Here is a 22676-nt window from a genome sequence, read left to right as displayed (position 1 = left end):
ATGCTCATGCTCTGAGGATATCAGTGGATTCTCACTGCCTATATACCCTTCTGTTGCATCTTTAAGACCCTACATGTCATGGACCGAATTTCCCTTTCCAACCTTATTTACCATTATGCCCTTTAACAAATGCTGCCAATCAGATTGAATTACCTGCCGTTCCCCCAGAGTTCCTGACACAATACCTTGGCTTCATGATTGTACTCATCCAATTTGCTCTATCTGGTATGTTTTCTCTCCTTCCTGTTCATCCAGACCTTTCCTGTCCTTCAGGGACACTGTGCCTGTAAAGCCTTTCCATATTAATTCAACCAGAATAATCTTCTCTCCCTTCTCTGTGCTCACCTTATACAACATAATATAGTTCATGGTGTACATTGTGAGGAAAGCATTCCTTAAGTCAGGGCCTGATTCGGAGTCACCTTTGTCCAAGCCCAGCTCGGCCCACCTCCCAGTACTTAGTACAGTGTCTGGCATTTGGTAGGGGCTCAGAACTGATCATGGGCTTGACTTGCATCTAATTCTGATAGAGCCTCTATTGCCTGAAGCCCTTCACTGACACTAGCAGGGTCCATCCATCGAGTCCTAACTCTATTACCCTGGGCCTCCAAGCAGCTCAAAGCCCAACGAGACTTCCTCCATCCTTGGGTGAAAGCACTCAGGCTGAAAATGCCTCAAATCTATCAAGATGTTAATGACCTGTGGCAGGACTCTGGCAGGAACAAAAGCACCTCTGTTGCCAGAATCCATTTATACTGGGTGGGTGTTTTCGACAACCACTTAATTAAACACATTGCTTTTCTCTATAAATTCCTCCATGGCAACAGCCTCAACCAGATAGCTAATGGTCCCTAAGTAACCTGAATTACAGGACAGTGAGAGCATTTAGATGCTGCAGTCACAAACGTACTTGGAAGTGTTTGTTTTCCCAAGACTGCTACGAGTTAAGGAGGTGTCAGGAAGAGCCAAGAGGTGAAAAGAAAGTCTGATGAAGCTAAATGCCCAGCTCCATCATTTATTAGCTACGTGACCTTGGTATGTTAGTCTCTTACGTCCTCTGGGCCTCAGTTTTATCATTTATAAGATGACCATGTAAAGAGGGATATTAATTTAAGAATTAAATTATTTAAAATATATACAATGCTTAGACCAATTTTGGCCACATAGTATGTGCCACCTAAGAGTTTGCTTTTATAATGGTTATTATTATTAATAATAATATTCACCCATTTATACAATCATTTACGTGTTTACTGAGCTCCTTACATAAGCCAGACTCCGCCCTAAATGATGAAAATACAGAAACAAGTAAGACAAAATTTCTGTCTTCAAGGAACTCTCAGTCTTGTGGGGAAGGAGGACATGTAAAGGAAGTCACAGCACAGTATGACACTTGCTGATACACGGTCTTACAAATTATTCTGTGGGAGCTCAGAACTCAGTGTGTCTGTATTGTTGACATAGGTCAAGGGAGGAAGAGAAATTTCCAAAAAAGATATGATGGGAAAGAACATCTCAGGAAGAGGGAAGAATCTGTGCAGAGTAACTGAGACAGGCTCAGGGAACCACAGACAGTTCTCTATGGCTGGATTAATGAGCAAGAGTCAGAGAACTAGAAAGAAGTTGGAACGGCAGGAAGGAACCAGAAAGGAAAGAATTTTGAACACCAGGCTAAGGAGCATGGATCACATTTTTTTCTTGAGTCACAAATTGGAGATCCATAAGCCATTTCCACCCTGCTAAGTATTTTTCAAAATTTGAATTTGAATGTTTTTAGTTAAGGTATGTGCTTCCAGTTTGCCAACACCTTGTCACTTCCCATTGTCTCACACTGGCCCCTCTTCATTCCCTGATGCAGTGGTGTGTGCTCGGCTCTCCCACTCATGATGGCCAGCTGTGTGCATCTCTTCCAACTCCAGGTCCAGTGACGTCACCTTGGGATATTGAAATCAGTCATGACAGGAGAATTTATACCAAGGAAATAAAATCAGGGCTTCATCATTATCATTATTGTTACTTTAGAATGTGTTTACCATTTACAGCACACCACTGCCTTTGTTTCCTTCATGACCACTATATAGGCATTGCTGTCTTGAGTTAAATAGGGTGTTGACATTATTAGACAGGCAATAGATTCTGGAAATAGTTGCCCAATAATTTAAACTTAGTCTTGATTATTTAGGGGACTGCCAATGTGTGGTTTATTAAAGAAAACAAATAAGACCTCAACCTTAATATTGAGGCTATCAACACATTTAGGTCACTACAGCTGTTATACAGACAACTATTATAGTCTCTTACGAATAAACGTGCTGCCTGATACACAAAGAGGAAATTGTCTCCACTCTATTGGGTCCCTAGGTTATCCCAAAATGCCCTGTTGTAGGGAAAGTAGGTTGGGTTTAGGAAGAGTAATCAATGTGAAAGAGAAAAGAGCCTCTGCTTCCACTAGTATGTTCAATGGAAAGAACTACCAAGTTTAAGAATTGCTGTGGCTTCTGAAAACACTGTGCTATGTGAATTAGTAAAAGTGTAATCTTCTGAGCAAGGAAACTTAGCAGGGAAATTGAGAGGAAACTGTATAATGATGAAAGGGTCAATCCTTTCATCCAAGAAGACAGCGAAATCTTAAATATGTATACACCAAATAATAGAGCTGCAAAATTTTTGAAATGAAACTGATAGAACTGAAAGGAGAAATAGACAAATCCATGATTACAGTTGGAGACTTCAAGACTGTTCTTTCAATAATTGATATAAAAAAATGGGCAAAACTTCAGCAAGGATTTAGAAGAACTTAACAACACTATGACCCAATCAGCATTTATAGAACTCTCCACCAAGTAATAGCAGAATACATGTTCTTTTCAAACACCCACAGAACATATACCAAGATCCACCATATCTTGCACTACAAAGCAAACGTCACCAAATTTAAAAGAATTTAAATCATACAGGGTATGTTCTCTGATTACAGTGGAATCAAACAAGAAATCAATAATAGAAAGATAACAGAAAAATATCTAAATGCTTGGAAACAGAACAACATACTTCTAAATATGGGTAGATAATCCTGAGGTCAAAGAGAGAGTTTCAAAGAAATTAAAAAGTTCATTGAATTGAATGCAAATAAAGACAAAACATATCCATAGCTGTGTGGGATACAGCTACAGCCGTCCTGAGAAAGAAATTTACAGCATTAAAGCCAAAGTGCTCAAATCAGGTTTAGGAACATCCTAAGTCAATAGTAGAAGCCTCAGCCTCAAGAAATTAGAAAAAGAAGAACAAACCCAAAGCTGAGAAGGAAAGAAGTAATAAAGATAAAAGTAGAAGTTAATAAAAAACAAAAACAATGGGAAAAATTAAAGAAGCAAAAAGCTGGTTCTCTGAAAATTTCAATAAAGTTGACAAACTGCTAGCAAGGATGACCCAAAAAACAAAAAAAGTCATAAATTACGAATATTAGGAATAAAACAGGGGGTATCACACAGACCCGACAAACACCAGAGAGATAATGAGGAATTATAGCCAACAACTCTACACACATAAATTTGACAACTTAGATGAAATGAACCCTTTCCTCAATACACACACCCAAGATGAAATAGATAATTTAAGTAGCCTTATAACAATTAGGAAATTAAATTTGTAATTAAAACCTTCCCCAGGGCTTCCCTGGTGGCGCAGTGGTTGAGAGTTCACCTGCCGATGCAGGGGACACGGGTTCGTGACCCGGTCCGGGAAGATCCCACATGCCGCGGAGCGGCTGGGCCCATGAGCCATGGCCGCTGAGCCTGCGCATCTGGAGCCTGGAGCTTGTGCTCCGCAATGGGAGGGGCACAGCAGTGAGGGGCCCGCGTACCGCAAAAAAAAAAAACAAAAAAAAAACCTTCCCCAAAAGAAACATCTAGGCCTGGATGGTTCTACTGGAGGATTCTATTAAGCATTTAGAGAAGAATGAACACCAATTTACATAATCTTTTCCAGAAAATAGAAGAGAAAGGAATGCTTCCCAGCTCATTCTATGAAGCCAGTATTAACTTGATACTAAATCCAGACAAAGACAGTACAAAAATAAAACTACAGACCAATACCCCTCATGAATATAGATTTAAAAATTCTTAACAGAACTTTGGCAAATAGAATTCAGCAATATAAAAAAAATAATTATGTACCATGACCAAGTGGGGTTTATTCCAGTGATTCAAGGCTAGGTCAATATTAGAAAATTAATCCATGTAATCCACCATATTAACAGGCTAAAGAAGAAAAACCATATGATCAGATCAATAGATGCAGAAAAAGCATTTGACAAAATTCAACATACCCATTCATGACAAAATCCCTCAGAAAATAACAGAGAGGAACCTTTTCAATTTGACAAAGAACATCTATATCAAACCTATAATAATTAACATCATGCTATTGGGAAAAGATGTTTTCCCCCTAAAATTGGGAACAAGGCAGGCATCCACTCTCACTACCAATATTCAACATAGTCCTGGAAGTTCTAGCCAGTGTAACAAGGCAAGAAAAGTAAATAAAATGCATACAGGTCAAACAGCAAGGAATAAAAACTGTTCCTAATTGTAGATGGCATGATAGTCTATGTTGAAAATTCCAAGGAATCTACCAAAAAGTTTCCAGAACTATTAGATGAGTTTAGCAAGTTTGCAGGGTACACGATAAACATACAAAAAATATTTTAGTAATAATTTTTTAAAAATAAAAAATCAATTATATTTCTATACACTAGCATTGAGGAGGTACAAACAAAAATATAATAACATTTATAATCACTCAAAAAAAGAAAAATATTTAAGAGTAAATCTAACAAAATATGTATAGGACTTACACACGGAAAGCTACAAACTGCTGATGAAAGAAACAAAGATCTAAATCCCATGTTCATAGATTGGAAGAATCAATATAGTAAAGATGTCAAATTTGACATACAGGTTCAACATAATTCCTTTCAATCTCAGCAGGATTTTTGTAGGTATGGACAAAACTATTCTAAATTTTTTTTTCAGTTTGCCTGTTTTATTTTTTTATTTTATTTTTAAAATATTTATTTCTTTATTTATGGTTGCATTGGGTCTTCGTTGCTGCACGCGGGCTTTCTCTAGTTGCAGTTCACAGGCTTCTCATTGCAGTGGCTTCTCTTGTTGTGGAGCATGGGCTCTAGATGCACGGGCTTCAGTAGTTGTGGCATGCAGGCTCTGTAGTTGTGGCACAAGGGCTTAGTTGCTCCGTGGCACGTGGGGTCTTCCCGGACCAGGGCTCGAACCTGTGTCCCCTGCATTGGCAGGCGGACTCTTAACCACTGTGCCACCAGGGAAGTCACTATTCTAAAATTTTTATGGAAAGACAAAGGAATTAGAATAGTTAAAACAATTCTAAAAAAGAATAATAAAGTGTTTCTCACTGGCAAATCCTATTTTCTACTATATAACTTCAGCCCCTGGCCAGAGCTGATTGGACAAATGGGGGCTAATCGGTTAGCTGATGTGAGACTCAAGAAGATAACTCAGAGGAATGATTTGGGCTAACAGAATCCCTTATCTTGAGAGTCTGAACTGGGAGATTTAGGACAACAGAGGCCAGTTAGCTACGAGAGCAGATTCTGCAAGTTCATGTATAGTCAGGACTAAGGAAACAATAAGGTCATAGGCAAGGTGGAATTAAAGAGGAGCAAACACTGGCAGTAGGCAGAAGGCCACATCAGTCAGGAGGAAACAGATGAGATGCATGGAGCGATACACAGACATCATGAGAGAGACAGCCCCTCGAGAGTGCATTTCATTCCTTGTGACTTTCTAGGTTTCCTAAATCCCTACTGTGTTATGGTTCCTGTTCGTAGATTTCTGTGGGATTCCTCAGAGTATTTTTGTAACACATCTCCTCTTCCTGGACTTGCCTGATGTGGGATGTGTCTCCTGTACCCAAGGAGGTGTAACTAACACAGTACAGTAAGCAAATATCTCTCCCATTTAAAAGAATAAAACAAGGGAGGTGGCAAGATGTGAGCGTTTGTTGTATCCCATCCCTCTGTTCTTCCCTCTCTGTTGCCTCCTCAAAATTAGTCCTTGTTCTCCTGCCGCTTCTTTGGCTTCTGATCAAGTGAATCCCCTAAAGTGAATTTGGGGGAGGCGGGGAGGAGAGAGCCCCTCGAGGGTGGGCCTCTTATTAGAACCTGGTGTGCCCAGTAGCTATGCAACAGCTATTTAGTTGTTTTGTGGGAAAGAGAGAAGGATGGGGTGTGCCCAGAGTCTTCTCTTTTGTGTAGCTTTTAAAATATCCTCTTACTGATGGTACTGTGGTGGGGGAGAGCACAAATGCCTGCTGCACGGGGAAGACACGTGGGAGAAGCCGCTAGATGGAATGTATATGGCCTGGGCTTGGGGGGTCAGAAGTGCTGGATTCTCACCATGGCTCTGTCATTGGTACTAGATGCATGTCACTTTATTAAGACTTGGTTCCTCCACCTGTGAAGTGGGGATAATAACCATTTAACGTGAAAACATTCTCAAATTGCAAAGAAATCGTGGTGATTTCAGCACGAGATGTGGCTTCTGCTTAAATCTCCTTCCACTCTCCTCCTTGTTCCTTTTGCTGTGGTCACGCTGGCTTCCTTGCTGTTTCATAAAACGTGATGGATCCCATCTTGTGGACTTTGTTTTCCAGGGGGAAAAGTGACCATTGTTTTTTTCTGCACTCAATTGGAGCAATATGAAATTTCATGGTAGGACTTCTCTTACTCAGTCAAAAAGTAGTTCTGTGGATACAAAAGTGGATGTTTCCAGGTTCATCCTTGTCCATATTTTACAGGGACACTTTGTCCTATACTGAGTGGTACGTGTTAAAGATGTGTTGGAGAAATGAATAAATATTCCTGAGGCCTTTTTAGTGTACCTCCAGAGAATCATCCGTACTTTGCAACTCATGCTTTTCCAACACTGAGATCTTCACCAAACAGCAGGAAATGAAAAGCTGATAAGAGAGTCTTCTTTAAGGACATCAAATAGATACCTAGGGTTCCTTTTCCTGAGCCCTGTGGGCAATGGGCTGGGAATCCAGACACCTGAGTCTGTGGACTTGTGTTCTCATTACCCAGTCTCATCATACCCATTAACTCTTCCTTAGGTGATTTCACCTCACATCTTAGAGAACTGTGTATTCCTTAAGAGTTGAATGTTTTTCTCAGTATTCCCAGTAGCTAAGTGCAGGGCCAGGTACATGGCCGGCTGCATGGGGTAGTGGGAAAAAAATGAACCACAGGAAGTCAAGTCAGGGGACGGGAACAGGGAAGGTTTGTGGACATCGGGTTTTTATTAGAATGCTGTGTTTACTTGGAGGGTCCCCTATTTTAAACACATTGGAGAGGCCCAGGGAGAGATTAACCAAGTGATTGAAAGAACTGCATGTGGGTTATTTAGCTAAATGTTTTATAAGACTTCACTTAACTCAGGGGGAGGCAAATTGCTCTGCTTCAATGCCATGCATTTTTCATCTGTTTGTGTTTGAATTGTAAACCCAAACTGGATTCTCTTCAGGGCCTGGAACCCAGTGGGTGCTCAGGGAATATGTGTGGAATGAATGATTCAGTGTTTTCCTCCTGAGTTGCTGATTCTTGGCTAGCCAAGGAGCTGTCTTCCTCTTTCAAGGGCTGGTTTTTCTAAGAGGCTAGGGGGCACAGGAAAGAAGATTGATTTGTAAATCAGGTATAATCATTCTATTCAATATCAGAGACGATGTCTTAGTGGTGTGTGTGTGTGTGTGTGTGCGTGTGTGTGTGTGCGTGTGCATGCATGTGTGTGCATATTTGGGGGAATAATATTAGAAGAATATATTTGGGGGAGAAAAATCATTTCCAAACCATAAACTGATTTGACACAGACTTAAAAGAGCAACTGAGAGTATTGTTAGGAGTAGGGCTGGGGCTACTGGCAAAGCATCTGGGATGGTTTGAGTAATGGGGTGGGGGTCCTGGAAACTTGCTCGGATGGGTCCCACCTGTCATTGGTGGTTCGCTGTTGCCCTCTGCTGGCCAAACTGTTGTAGTACCAGGAAACTGCAAATCTCCGGGAGCAACTAGGTTCCCTGTTTCCACCAGGAGGTCTAGGCCCCTTTCCCATCAAAGACGGGAAATGCAGCTAGTGCTGAGGAACAGCAGTGGTAGGAGAATGTAGCAAGTTCTCTGCCAGGAGAGACAGGCTCTCATCACTGTGGGGATGAATCTTATGATTCTAATTTTTTATTCCATGCTCTGTTCATTTACTAAGACCTTGCTCTCTCTTTGGCTCTATGCTGGGCACAGTGAGGAGACCCAGATAGGGCTCAGTCACTGACTCTACACCATAGGGTCTTCCATCATGTGTGTGGGGAACGGAAGGAGAAGTGCAGAAAATTGTGACTAAGGCCACAATTGAAACCTTGATAAAGGTTGTGTGTATTTAACGGAAAGAGAGATGGTATCTACTTGGGGGCGAGGGAGGTGAGGGGAAGGTGCCATTAAACAGATAGCATTTAAGCTGGGAACCTGAAGGATAGGTGATTTTTTTACTTAAAAAATATCTCTTTTAATATTACTCAGCCATAAAAATGAATGAATTCACAACATTTGCAGCAACATGGGTGGACCTAGAGATTATCATACTAAGCAAGCAAAGACAAATATCACATGATACAACTTATGTGTGGAATCTAAAAAAAATAAAAGATACAAATGAACTTGTTTACAAAACAGAAATAGACTCGCAGACATAGAAAACAAACTTATGGTTACCAAAGGGGATAGTGGGAAGGGGATAAATTAGGAGTTTGGGGTTAAAATACACACACTACCATATATAAAATGAATAGCCCACAGGGACCTGCTGTATAGCACAGGGAACTATACTCAATATCTTGTGGTAACCTATGAAGGAGGAGAATGTAAAAAAAGAATATATATATTTATATATGCGTGTATGGCTGAATCACTTTGCTGTATACCTGAAACTAGCACAACATTGTAAATCAACTGTATTTCAATAAAAATTTTAAAAGATATATCTCTTTTATCATAAAAGTAGGAAGTTTATCATAAAAAATTAAACTTTGGCTAATAAAAGCATGAGAACAAATGAAAGTCTCTTGAAATCCCAGCACTCAGATATAATCAGTGTTAACATTTTGATCTATATATTTTGCTGTTGTTACAAAATTGGAAGTACATTGAAGGTACCATTTTGTATCCTCCTCTTTCTCACTCTTTTGGTATGAACATTTTCCCAATGTTACTTTTTTTTTTTTTTTGAAAATGTGCTATTTTATGGGGGAGCATTTCAATTTGTACAACTGTGGGTAGGATTCTTCAAGCAGCATGAGGAAAAGCATATAGGTTGCACTGCACAAGAATTGTTAATTCTTCACCAATTCATTTCAGAAATAGTTTTTGGACACCTACGACAGTGGTGACACCATACTAAGAACTGACTCTCTCTGTGATGTTTACAGTATAGGAGAGAAGACTGACATGAATTAGGTAATCACAGAAATAACTATAAAATTGCATCTGGGAGAAGTGCTGTGAAGGAGAGATGTGAAGTTCTATGAAAGTATATATTAGAAAGAAGACAAGTAGTCCTGGAGGTCTGGGAAAGCTTTCCAGAGTAAGGAGTAATTGAGCTCAGCACTATAGGAGTTAATTAAGTAAAGAAGATCAAGAAGAACGTGACCGGCAGAGGGAACAGCACGTGCAAAGTCCCTTCAGCAGGAGTGGGCATCGTTGAGTCCAAGAAACTGAAAGTAGATCAAAGAGAAGGGAGTGCAGAGGTCTGAAATGTCGTTGAAGAAATAGATAAGGCCTGACCCTACAGAGCCTCTTAGACCAGGTGAAAATTGTCATTTCTTGTAAGAGCTATGGGGAACCGTTGAAGTGTTTGAAGCCAGGGTTGGGAGGTAAAGGACAGACAGATTTGTTTTTATTTATTTTTTTATTTATTTACTTTTGGCTGCGTTGAGTCTTGGTTGCTGCGTGAGGGCTTTCTCTAGTTGTGGCGAGCAGGGGCTACCCTTCGTTGCGGTGTGCGGGCTTCTCATTGCGGTGGCTTCTCTTGTTGTGGAGCACGGGCTGTAGGTGTGCGGGCTCCAGGTTGTGGCATGTGGGCTCAGTAGTCGTGGCTCGTGGGCTCTAGAACGCAGGCTCAGTAGTTGTGGCACACGGGCTTAGTTGCTCTGCGGCATGTGGGATCTTCCGGGACCAGGGCTCAAACCCGTGTGCCCCGCATTGGCAGGTGGATTCCTAACCACTGTGCCACCAGGGAAGCCCCAGATTTGTTTGTAAAAAGGTCTACCTCATTGCAGTATGGTATGAGGCTGGGAGGGAAATAAAGTATATGTAGATAAACCAGGTCCAGGTGGCTAGTTGCCCAAGCCCAGTGAGAAGGGGACTGCACGAGTCCAGGCAGGAGATGTGGGAAGACTGGATTAAGATAGTGAAAGTCTAGTTGGAGAGAAGTGGATGGTTTTGAGAGATGTCTGGGTAGTAGAATGTTTAGGACTTGGCATGTGAGGTGAAGAAATAGGATGTGTCCCGAAAGACTCCTAAGTCTCTAGCATACATAACTGGATAGAAGAAGGGTTTTCCCCCATGATAGGAACACTGGAAGAGGTCAAAGTTTGGAGGGGACAGTCATAGATGTTTGCTTTGTTTCCCAGAGATAACATTTTCAGGAGTGGTATAGGTCATCACATCAGCTCCTTCCAGAGATAGCTCTTACCACACTTGCACACCACACTGAAGGGTCCTCTATTTGGGGGTGAGTGGTCCCATGGAGAAAGCAAACACTATGCCTGGATTTGCTGTCTCCATACTTATTTCAGGGCCTTGAACTACTACTTGCTAGGTGTCAAGCATTGGGCAAGTCATTTTAAGGGTCTCTGGACCTTAGTTTCTTATCCTTAAAATGAGGGTAATAGCTTTTAGTCCAAAAGATCGTTGGGAGGATTAAACAAAAGCATTGATATTCAAGAGCTTTGTGAATGTCCGTGGACTACACAAACACAATATGTTATTGTTATTTCTACTCCTATATTTGTTCTGAATATTACCGCCAAACTTATATTAATATTAGGAATATAAAATTCAATGTTTTCTCCAAGAGTTCTCTGGGAAAAAAGGTGTGATTGAAGTCTAAATAAATAAATCTACCACCCAGAAGCTAGAGATGGTGGCCCCAAACTATGTATAAGCCTGTGTGTGTACTTGGATTCAGACTTTTCCGACATGTAAATTATGCAGTCTGTGTCACAGCAGAGCACTCTGTTCCTAAAAAGAATTCTCTCTCTTTTTTTTTTTTCCTGAATCCATCCTCTACCTTTTAAAATAAATCTCATTATGGAGTGCTGACATTTTCAGTAAAACCATTAAACTAAAATCTGAGGATTTTTTAGACTAAAAACAAGTCTGGTTTATTAGGCAGCAGCTTATAACTTGCTGCTAAGTAGATACAATCTATTTAGAGAAATTTATGTAGATATCTGATACAACATTTCAGAATCCTCGTCTCTTTCTGACTAAGACGGAGAATGTTAAACAGATTATCAAGAATTCTTTCCTTCTCTTGGTGGAGTAGAAGTTGAATATTGCAGCATTGTTAGAGCGGATGGAAACCATAGGACCAAGATTTAAACCAGATCTCTTGACCCTACATCACTAACACTACTACCGTATTCTAGTTCAGTGGCTTTCAATGTGACTTTCTTCAAAGGGTGGTGGGGAGATGTAGAGCTAATACTTGTACAAGCATAAGGGCCGGCATATAATAAGGCATGATCTCATCTTTCTTTCTTTCCTTCTGTTTCTCCCTATTTCTTCCTCCTTCATCTCCCTTTTTCTCTCCTTCATGTCTCTTCCTGTTCCTCTTCCTGTTGATTAAACTTTTAATTTTGTCTCGCCTGTCTTTAGACTGCATTGAGGAATGGCACATATTGGGGTTACCCAAGGACACTTAGGTCCCTGACAATGATAATAACAGCTCATTTACAAACCACCGATTGAGAATCATGTCCCTTAATCCTCTCCCCAAACTTAGGCGATGAGTACTGTCTCCATTTCACAGATAAGGAACGTAAGCTACAGACAGGCTCAACAGCCAATCTTACAGAGTTAGTTAGCTGGAAGTTTTCATCCCCAGTTACTCACCCAGCCCAAAGGCCTCCAAAATGATTATGATTGGCACTCCTTTACCACTCAACAGCTATTTATTTAGAGCAGGCTGTTTGACAGGAACAGAGTAAATAGCCCCGCAGGCACAGTCACAGCCCTCATGGAACACACACACACACAAAGACACGACACACACACACATAGGGATGATCCTCAGATGACACTCACTGGCATTGCCCTACCCTCTGTACTTTGGTGTCCATTCTGATTTGTCAGTGTTCATGTGGTACCAGTTACTAAACTTTTAACATATCATTCCTTCTTACAAACTATGAGAAGTGCTGAAAATGGAAAAGGATCAGAAAGCTTAAAAAAATGTAATAGGGGGACAAGTTTATATCGGAGTTTAAGAAATCTCCTTTGAGTGAGGCATTTGAACCATGACTTGAACAATGAGTTTCTCAGCCTACTATGAGATGGTGCTGGGCAGAGGCCAGACCATACAGGGACCTGTAGTCCATATTATGTAACTTGGATTTGATTCTGAAATCAAAAAGATGTCATTTAATAGAGTGAACAGGGGAGTAACATCATTCCTTTTGTATTTGAAGAATAGCACTCTGGTTACTATGTGAGAATGGATGGGAGCAGGGTGCCCAGTCCTAATTTTTACATTAGATTGACTCTGTGTAGTGGGGGTTCAGATATGAATCAGTCACAAATCATCCTTTTCTGTCTCTTAGGGAAGACAAAACATGCACTGAAACGGTTATCATATAAGTCATGCAGTGCTATATACAAAGGCTGTAGCAGACAGACAGCAAAAGCGTTGAGAGTGAGGAGAATTTCAGACCATGCTCCCTTTCTTTTAACCAGAAGCATTGCTTCTGGTTCTCTCTGTTCTCTCTGTTGGAGAGATTCTTAACTCAGAATTTTCCATGCATATCCTGAAAGGCTCTTAAATCTGAAGCAAATCAATTCAGTAAACACTTACCCAGTGTCTGCTTTGTCTTTGGCTTGTAAGAATCTCAGTTCACTTGTTTCACTATGTTTATACCATAAGAAAATGACAGAATGAGCTTGAAATAGTGATGGCTTGGGTGGAGGTCACTGGACCTATATTCAAGTCTCCTTTTTTTTTTTTTCTATTTTGTGGTACGTGGGCCTGTCACTGCTGTGGCCTCTCCCGTTGCGGAGCACAGGCTCCGGATGTGCAGCCTCAGCGGCCATGGCTCACGGGCCCAGCTGCTCCGTGGCATGTGGGATCCTCCCAGACCGGGGCACGAACCCGTGTCCTCTGCATCGGCAGGCAGACTCTCAACCACTGCGCCACCAGGGAAGCCCCAAGTCTCCATTTTATCTTCAGTCAGCAATGCGACCTTTGGAGATTAGCATAAACTAATGCCTAGTGAGTCATCCAGATTGAGTTAGAACAAAGATTATTTTTGGTGTGCTTTGAGGAAGATGTGCTCCATGAAGGCTTTCTAGAGAACTGGGAAGACATGGAGGAGCATGAATCAGTTGACTGCCAACATGATACAATCTTGCTATTCCCCTAATGGATCCTGTCAAGGCTAATCATCTCTGAGCTCTGTGGCCGTAAAACCTCTCCCTGTGGACTCCCCTGGTGGCACGGTGGTTAAGAATCCACCTGCCAATGCAGGGGACACAGGTTCGAGCCCTGGTCCGGGAAGATCCCACATGCCACGGAGCAACTAAGCCCGTGCGCCACAACTACTGAGCCTGCGCTCTAGAGCCCGTGAGACACAACTACTGAGCCCGCATGCCACAACTACTGAAGCCCGCGTGTCTAGAGCCCGTGCTCCGCAACAAGGGAAGCCACCACAATGAGAAGCCCGTGCACCGCAACAAAGAGCAGCCCCGCTCACCGCAACTAGAGAAAGCCCGCGCGCAGCAACCTAGACCAAACACAGCCAAAAAAAACAAAAAATAAAACGAACAAAACAAAACAAATCCTTTCCCTGTGATCCTCCACTTCCCTCCTCCCTTGGTCATGGGGCTGGAATGAGAGAGAAGGGATGGCATTCTTCAGCTTCTCTTTCTTCCGAGGAGATCAAACCTCATTATTTTCTGTGTCAGTAGATATGTTTCAGACAATTCCATTATTTTCAACTTGGAAAGATTATGCAAATAACTTTTGTTCTCTGTGGTGATTTTTTACAGGACAGACCACTGGAACAATGAGGAGAGGATTTTGCTGGTCACAGACAGGATTCTCTTGATCTGCAAATACGACTTCATCATGCTCAGCTGTGTGCGGTTGCAATGGATTCCCCTGAGTGCTGTCTATGGCATCTGCCTGGGCAAGTTTTCCTTCCCTACAATGTCACTGGACAAGTGAGTATGATGTCTTAGACTCAGGAAAGTGGTGCAGTGGGTGTGGGGCAGGCAGGGAAAACAATCACCACGTTCAGTTCAGTGCTGTAAGCTGGGAGAATCCAGGGGAGAACAGTGACGCTGTCGCCGAATTCATCAGACAATCCTTGAGTTTCCACGCTACGTCAGACACCAGGGATACAATTTTAAGTACATTTGTACTTTAATATGAGTACCTGACAAGTCAGTGGTTGAATGTAAAGTGGAAAGAGCTGTGGGGACATGGAGGAAGCGGTTTTCACCTAATCCCTGTGGCAGAGATTAGAGAAGCTTTCCTGGAGAAGAGCTTGAGCCAATATTTGACATGGGGTAGGAGTCAGCCGAAGAACAAAAGCTTAAGAATATTCCAAGCAGAAGGAAGAGAGAGCAACCAAAGGAATGAAGGTAGGAAAAAGTTCTGTAGAGTAAACACCATACAGTACCACTCCCATCTGTGAGGTAAGCCTGAATACCCCCCTCTCCTAAGAGTGCTGTCACCTGCAAAATACCCAGCGCTTTTAATTAAGGCAGTCTGGTTCTAGACACCTTGGTGCCTTTATTCGTGACATTTTAACCCGTGGCTTCTAGCCCCAAGCAATTGACCATTTCTACCCTTCCTTGCTGTACAATGTTCCTGCAACTTTTTCTACAAAGGTAATGCCTACCACACAGGGTCAACCAGGTCTGAAACATTCCAGGGAGAGGTGCGGCCAAATACACCAGTGTGGCTTTATAACAGCAACCACTGGAGGGCCTTGTTCTTGGGGTCCTGCTGCCATCCTCACCCCCAGCAGCTGTCACTTGCCTTTGGGAATTGAAATTATTCTACAAAGCTTAATGAACAGAACCCAAGATGGCTAATAAGACTTCTTGAAAGAAGTCTCTTTGGGATCTTTCCTGGAAGCTTAGTGGAGGAGGGGACATCACCTCTCTCGGAGAGGTTGACAGTTACCAAGAGACCTGGTGAGGTCTATAGAGGAGGGTTGCTGAACTGAGCAAATTCTTGTTATGGTCTCAGGAAGAACTGACTTTCTTCAACATTTTAAATCTAAGCCGGAGGACAGCTGTCTTCCTCTGAACCTCTGAATGTGAACTCTTCCCATGGAACTGTGAGCTCTTTTAGGGCAGGTACCTTTTGTTGTTGTCCTTCTTTAAGCACCTGGCTGAAAAATCTTTCTAAAATACTGAAAAAAGTATAGGCCGATCAAGTGATTGGGTTTCCTTACATAAAGCATATCATATCAGAAACCTATTTCTTATTTGCTCTTTTCATGGATGCTAGAAATGATTGATTTAGTTCACTGACTTTTTTGAACTGGTGGAGTTTTCAATAATATAGGCACGTGGTAAACATCTATTTAAATGTCGCAAAAAATTATTTATTGTCAGGATATCTCTCCTAACCCAGACTTTCAGTTTTCCAGAATTATTTTCAAAGGTGATAGTTAGCAGTTTCGTGTGTTTTATGCTTTTTTTTTTTTGAGAAATAATCTGCAAATATATAAGGATAAAAATGTCTTTGTATGTATATATGTGGGTTTACACATATTTGTAATATTGATATACACATACATTTATCACAAATTATTTTACCCAGCGGGTACACATACCATAAAATGTCCTGCCTGGAGACTTTATTATGTAATCATGGAAAGATTAACTTCAGTCCTTTTAATAGTGCAGAATATTCCATTTCAAGTCTAATCTATCTATCCAGCCCCTTATTCATGGATATTTATTTTTATCTTCTCTACTACAAACAAAGCTGCTATAAATATCCTTGTCTACAGGACTTTGCGCATATGTGCAAATGTATCTGTAATGTAAATTTCTGCAAGCGGAATTATTAGGTCAAAAGTCATGTGAATTTCAACTGACAGCTACTGTCAAATTGCCTTCTAAAAAGGTGATGCCAGTTCATGCTCCCTCAGTGTGTGAGCATCCTTTTTCACACACTGTCACCAATATCCTGTATTATGAAACTCTTTTTCTTTGCCAGGGAAATAAAGAAAAATGTCTTACTTTTGTTCTAATTTCCATCACTAGAATTTGAAGGAAGTTGAGAGTGTTTATCTTAGGTTAGAAAGTAATTTTATTTCTTTTTCTGTGAACTGCCTATTTTTCATCAGAGCCCATATGTTTTCTATTGAGATATTGATTTTTCTCTTACTGATTTGTAAGAGCTCCTTATATATCAAAGAACTTGGTCCTGTTTCTGCCATATATATTGCAAATTTTTTTTCCCGTTTGTCATATCTCTTTTAACTTTATAATGCTATGTTTTACTGTCTTTGAGTTTTAGGTTGTCAAATGTATCAATCTTTCAAGACTTCTGAGTTTATTTCTTTTTGAGAAAGGTTTTCTCCACACTGAAATTATAAAATATATTTCCACCTTTTCTTCTAAAGTTTTTACAATTTATTTTAAAAAATAGTTAAATTTATGTTTCCTCTGGAATTTACCTTAAGTAAGAAAAAAGATAAGCAATCAACTTTATTTTTTTAACCAGATGGCAGGCTAGATTTCTCAACATCATTTATTCAATGCTCTCCTTCATCAATATATATTTTACCATGTGTATTTGTGTTTATTTCTGGATTATCCATTCATCTGTTTACTAGAGTACAAAATGATTTTAATTATTATAACATTTTATTACATTTTAATATCTGGTAGAGTTACTCCCCTCTTATTAATTTTTTACAAGAATTTATTTATTTATGCATATTTAGTTTTCCATCAGCTTGCCTAATTTAAAAAAATCCTATTGTTAATAGGATTTTCGAATGTTAAATCAACCTTTCAGTCTTAAAATAAACACACTTAGTCATGGTGTATTATCTTTTCTATACATTGTTGAATTCAGCTTGCTAATGTTTTATTAGAGAGTTTTGTGTCTATGTTCATGAGGATATTAGTGTATTATTTTCATTCTTTTGTAATGTCTTTGCCAGGTATTTGTGTTATGCTGGCCTCAGAAAACAAGCTGGATAGTGTTCCCTTCTCTTTTATTTTCTAAGAGATTTTGTGTATAGCTGGTGTTCTCTCTTCCTTGAATGTTTGATAGAACTTACAAAGGAAATTTTCTGGGCCTGAGATTTCTTTGTGGGATAGTTTTAGATAATAAAGTTAATTTGTTTTATAAATATTGAGTTACTCGTATTTTTTCTTCTGTGTTAGTTTTGGTAAATTATATTTTTCAAGGAATTTGTTGTTTAAGTTGTTTTATTTGAAAGCATATAGTTGTTAATATTCCATCGTTATCCATTTAATGTCTTCTTTCTTAATTTTCGTGATCTGCATTCTCTCTCTTTATTTTTTCTATTGATGAACCTATTGATTTTTTTTTTTGGTTTTAACAAGAACATGCTTTTCACTTTGCCAATTTTCACGATTGATTCTATGTAGTTGATTCCTACTATTCTATTTTTTTCTTTCTTCTACTTACTTTTTGGTTTACTTCTCTTTTTCTTTTTTTAACTTCTTAATGTGGAACCTGAGGGCATTGATTTTAGGCCTTTCTTTGTTTCTAACGTGAGCATTTAAATCTATAAATTTCCTTCTACACACTGCTTTCCCTACATCTCACAGATTTGGGTATGTTGTGTTTATACTATCATTCAGTTAGAAAGATTTTCTAATTTTCCTTGTGATTTCTTCTTCGACCCATGGATGCTTTAGAAAGTGTACTGGAAATTTTCCATATATTTTGGGTTTTCCTAAATATTTTAACATTACTGAGTTTTAACTTAGAGAATATACTGTCTTTGACTTTAATCCTTGTAAATGTATTGAGACATTTTTATTGACGCAACTATATAGTACATCTTTCTGAATGTATCATGTGCATGTGAAAAGAATTTTGTGTTTAGTTTTCTATAGATATCAATTAATTCATTGAGTTTGATAATGTTGTTTAGATTATGGGTTTACTGATTTTTGTCTACTATTTTTTTTTATTGGTTACTGAGAAGGGAATGTTAAAATCTGCTATTATTGTGGGATTTTCTCTTGTCTCTTTAATTTTATTATTTTTTGCTTCAGGTATTTTGAGAGTCTATGTTAGATGCACACACATTCATGATTGGTATGCCGTTTTGATGAATTGAGCCTTTTTTCATTATGAAATGTTGCTTTTTATCTCTGGCAATACTCTGTCTAGAAATCTATTTTGTATCTCATATTATTATAGGCACTCTATCATTTTTATACTTATTTTTACATAGTATATATATTTTTTCATCCATTTACTATCTCTCTTTGTATTCAAAGTGCATTTCTTGTAGAGATCACATAATTGGGTCATACTTTTAATCTGTTCTGATCATCTCTGCCTTTTAATTAGAGTGTTTAGTTCCTTTTGTAATTTAGTAATTTTGATATGATTGAAGTTAAGGATACCTATTACTTGTTTTCTCTTTCCCCCTTCTACTTTTAATTTCTTTGTACTTTTTTCAACCTTCTTTGTAAGTATATAAATATTCTTCAAATTATATATATAATTACATATATATAATTCTTCATAATTTTATATTGGGTTGGCCAGAAAGTTCGTTCAGGGTTTTCCATAAGATCTTACAGAAAACCTGAACAAATTTTTTGGCCAACCCAATACAATATATATAAGCTTTTTAGCTATAACCTTTTACATAATTTTGTAGTTGCTTTAGGCAGATTTTCTCAACCTCAGCACTATTTACACTTTGATCAGGATCATTCTTTGGCGTGGGAATCTGTTCTGAGCACTGTTGGATGTTTAGCAGCAACACTGGCCTCTACCCACTGGGTGCTAATAGCACTGTGCCTCTGTGTTATGACAATCGAAAATATCCCCAGACATTGCCACACGTGCCCTGGGGGTAAAATCACTCTGAATTGAGAACCACTGTTCTAGAAGTTATAATATAAATACTTTTCACCATGCACTTAGAGTTAATATTATAACACTACACTTAATATTATAACACTACACTTAAAACATAGAAACCTTGTAAATACATTGTTCTAAGAATGTAAATGTTGGAAATGACATGATAAAGTCAGTGTAGTCACAGGAGGTAACAAGAATGAGGCTTTGAAGGAAGAAGTTTATTACACTCACAAGTCCCAGAAAGGGAGTCACCATATGCCATGTAGGGCCATAAGGGAAGACACAGTGTCCATCAAGAAGCAGAGGGGCAGGAGCTGGGGGACAACTTAGGCCATGATCTTTTTTAGAGTTTCCACAGGAAAGGCAAGGCAGGGCAGGGTAAACAGTTTATGATTGGCCAGTATGAATAATTTTGATAGACTTTAAACTACAGGTGGTTCCTGGTTGCCTGGTCCCTGGTTCTTAGCTAAGGCAAAAGAATATTGCCTTATGGGAAGTATGGGCCAGATAGAGGAGGTATGCCTCTGGATTATTTAATTTGCATATCAAAGTCCATGTGTTGGGCATTTTGCTATCTCTAAGAGTTGGCTACCCCTAAGAGGGGCAGTCTCTTCCCTGCCAGAAAGATGTCAGAACATTATAATACACAGAAAATTAAAATATATGTATACAATATACATATAGCTCCATTTATATCCCCTCCTCACTGCCTTTTACATTGCAGTTGTCATGCATATTACTTTCATGTGCATTTTAAACCCCACAAGATAACATTATAAATTTTACTTTAAGAAATCATATGTATTTCAAAGAAATTAGAAAATAAAGTTATCTTTTATATGCACATGTTTTCATTTCTGATGCTCTTTGTTTGTTCCAGAAGATTCAAGTTTCTCTTTGAGGTCATATTCCTTACACATGAAAAATTACTTTTTAGCATTCCTTGTAGTGTAATCTACTATGATAAAATTTCTTATTTTTTATTTTGGGGGAGGTCTTTATTTAGCCTTTATTCTTAAAGAATATTTCCTCTGGTTAGAGAATTCTGACTTGACATTTGTTTCTTTCAGCATTCGCAAGATGTTGTTCCACTGTTTTCTGGCCTCCATAATTTCTGGACAGAAGTCCACAGTCATTTGACCTGCTATTCCTCTGTGTATTCTCTAGCTGCTTTCAAATGTTACCTTTATCTTAGTTTTCAGAAGTTTGACTATCATGTGCCTACTCCCTTGAGTTCTGCTATTAATTTCTAGTTTTAATATTATACTGTGTTTAGAAAATGTCTTCTCTACTATTTCTACTCCTTGGGATTTACTGAATATTTTTACATTTCAATTGTTAATTTATATCAACATTTCATAAATACTTGAATGTGCAGTCTCTGCTTTCTTTGTATAGAATTCGATAAATGGTACTTAGATCCATTATCATTATGTTCTTTGTGTCTTGTTTGTCTTTGCCTATTATTCATTAATTAAGTTTTTTTGGCTACTTGATCTACTCATAGACTGAGAGAGGAGAATTAAATTTTCCTTAACTATTATGCTTTTTTTTTTTAACTTTGTGACTTAACATTATGAATGTTCGTATTGTCTTGTTTGATGTAGGAACATTTATAGATGTTGAATCCTTATTTTAGATTATACTCTTTTTCATTATAAAGTTTATCTCCTTTAATGTCTTCCTTGCTTTTGGTCTTGTCTGCTGAATATTGCAAACCTTATGTCCTTTTTATTTGAATTTTCTTCATATATTTCTGCCTGTTTTTTACTGTAAACTTTTGGAGTTTCTTTATTTTTTGATGTGTTCTTGTATGCAGCATATGATTGAATTTTACTTTGTGATCCAACCTGAGGGTCTTTTCTTTTAATTGGTAAGATTAACCTGTTTATACATATTAATGTGACAGTTACAGTCTTAGTTCTGCCATCTTGATTTTTGTATTATTGCATTTTTCTAAATATATTACCATATTTTCTATATTTCCTTTGTTTTCCATTGAGCATATTTTTCTTTAATCAAGAAAGTTTAGAGTCTTTTTCTACTAGTGACTATAAGTGTAATTTATAGTAATCTTAATTCTATCTTTTTTGAATATTATCTATTTACTTCCTAAGATAAACTCATTTACATTAACAACCCACTTTTTCATCTTCTTTTTATACTTCTCTATCATTCATTTTTTAAAGTTGCGTATAATTATTATTATTAGTTATATCATGGTTATTTATTTAAAGAATATGCTTCCACTTGATATGCCATCTTCGGCAGTGTATATTAAAGCTCCATGGTGAGACATAAGAAATCTGCATATTCATACTATTCTCACATCCTCTCATCCTTCACCTCCCTTCTTTCATTAGTTTTACCAGACAAATTTCACTTTTTATGGCTTGTTTTATTTGATTTCCCATGAGGCACCTGGTTATTACCATAGAGAGTTGGTGTATTTCTGGGCCTCCTAATTAACTTGTGTGGCTTTACTCAGATTTTCATCCTGGGTTAGAGTAAGAAAGCGTGTCCCAGCAGCTAGCATGCTGTTAAAAATTAAAATGCTTATTCTGGGTGCCCCCCAGGTGTAGAAACATGGTGTGATGAAAGGGTGGTTTTTAAAGTTCTGCTCAGTTTTTTTTAGCAAACCTCCATAGTAGAGTTCTGAACAGAGGATAGAGTCTTGGATTTCAGTCCTAATTTTACAACTGTTAACTTTGTTTCCTCATCTTTCAAAAGGTCGTTCATACTGTCATTCTGTTTCATTAATAGTCTTATTGTACAGCTCTAATGAGATAATTTGAAAGCACTTTGTAATATGCCTTATAGATATCAGGTGTTAACAAGTTCTGATTTTTCTCCCAGATGAAAGCTTTTGTTAACATGGAACTAAGTAGATTAATTTGATTTTTTATCTTTATTTCCAAGTCAGTTAGCCCTTCTTGGTTGGGCATTAAGTCACCATTATAAGTCAGAGTTCATCAGGCAGGGAAAGGAGGAAGAGGCAAGGGAAAAGCACCTGCTAAATAATCATAAACTGAATCCAGAGGAAAGCCTGAATAGAGTGAGCACATTCCCTTGTTATAAGAAAATGCAGTGACTTAACATTAGCACCTGCTGGCTGCAGAAGGCAATGCTGACACTGTTTACCAAGAGCTCTTACCTCCCTCGTGCCATTTGACCTTCAACAGCAAGAATAAATAGCATGGACTGACTGCATTTTAGAGATGAGAGAAGTGAGACCGAGAGGGGTCCAGGGATTCATTGCACCATCAGCTATTTAGT

The 22676-nt window shown here is 38.8% G+C and overlaps 1 protein-coding gene across 1 annotated transcript in view; it reads left to right on the top strand.

Annotated features, from left to right (window-relative positions):
- The window catches only part of TPRG1 (tumor protein p63 regulated 1), a 117654-nt gene that overhangs the window by 23485 nt on the left and 71493 nt on the right, over positions 1 to 22676 (top strand). Inside the window, exon 3 of the mRNA XM_030856670.2 lies at positions 14339 to 14512. Coding sequence (XP_030712530.2) covers positions 14339 to 14512 — 174 coding nt within the window. The remainder of the gene's footprint in view (positions 1 to 14338; positions 14513 to 22676) is intronic.

The sequence above is a fragment of the Globicephala melas genome, chromosome 4 (genome assembly GCF_963455315.2).
Source record: "Globicephala melas chromosome 4, mGloMel1.2, whole genome shotgun sequence".
Classification (NCBI taxonomy): Eukaryota; Metazoa; Chordata; class Mammalia; order Artiodactyla; family Delphinidae; genus Globicephala; species Globicephala melas.
The sequence above is the reverse complement of the archived record's forward strand: the minus strand, read 5'-3'. Positions and strand labels throughout refer to the sequence as shown.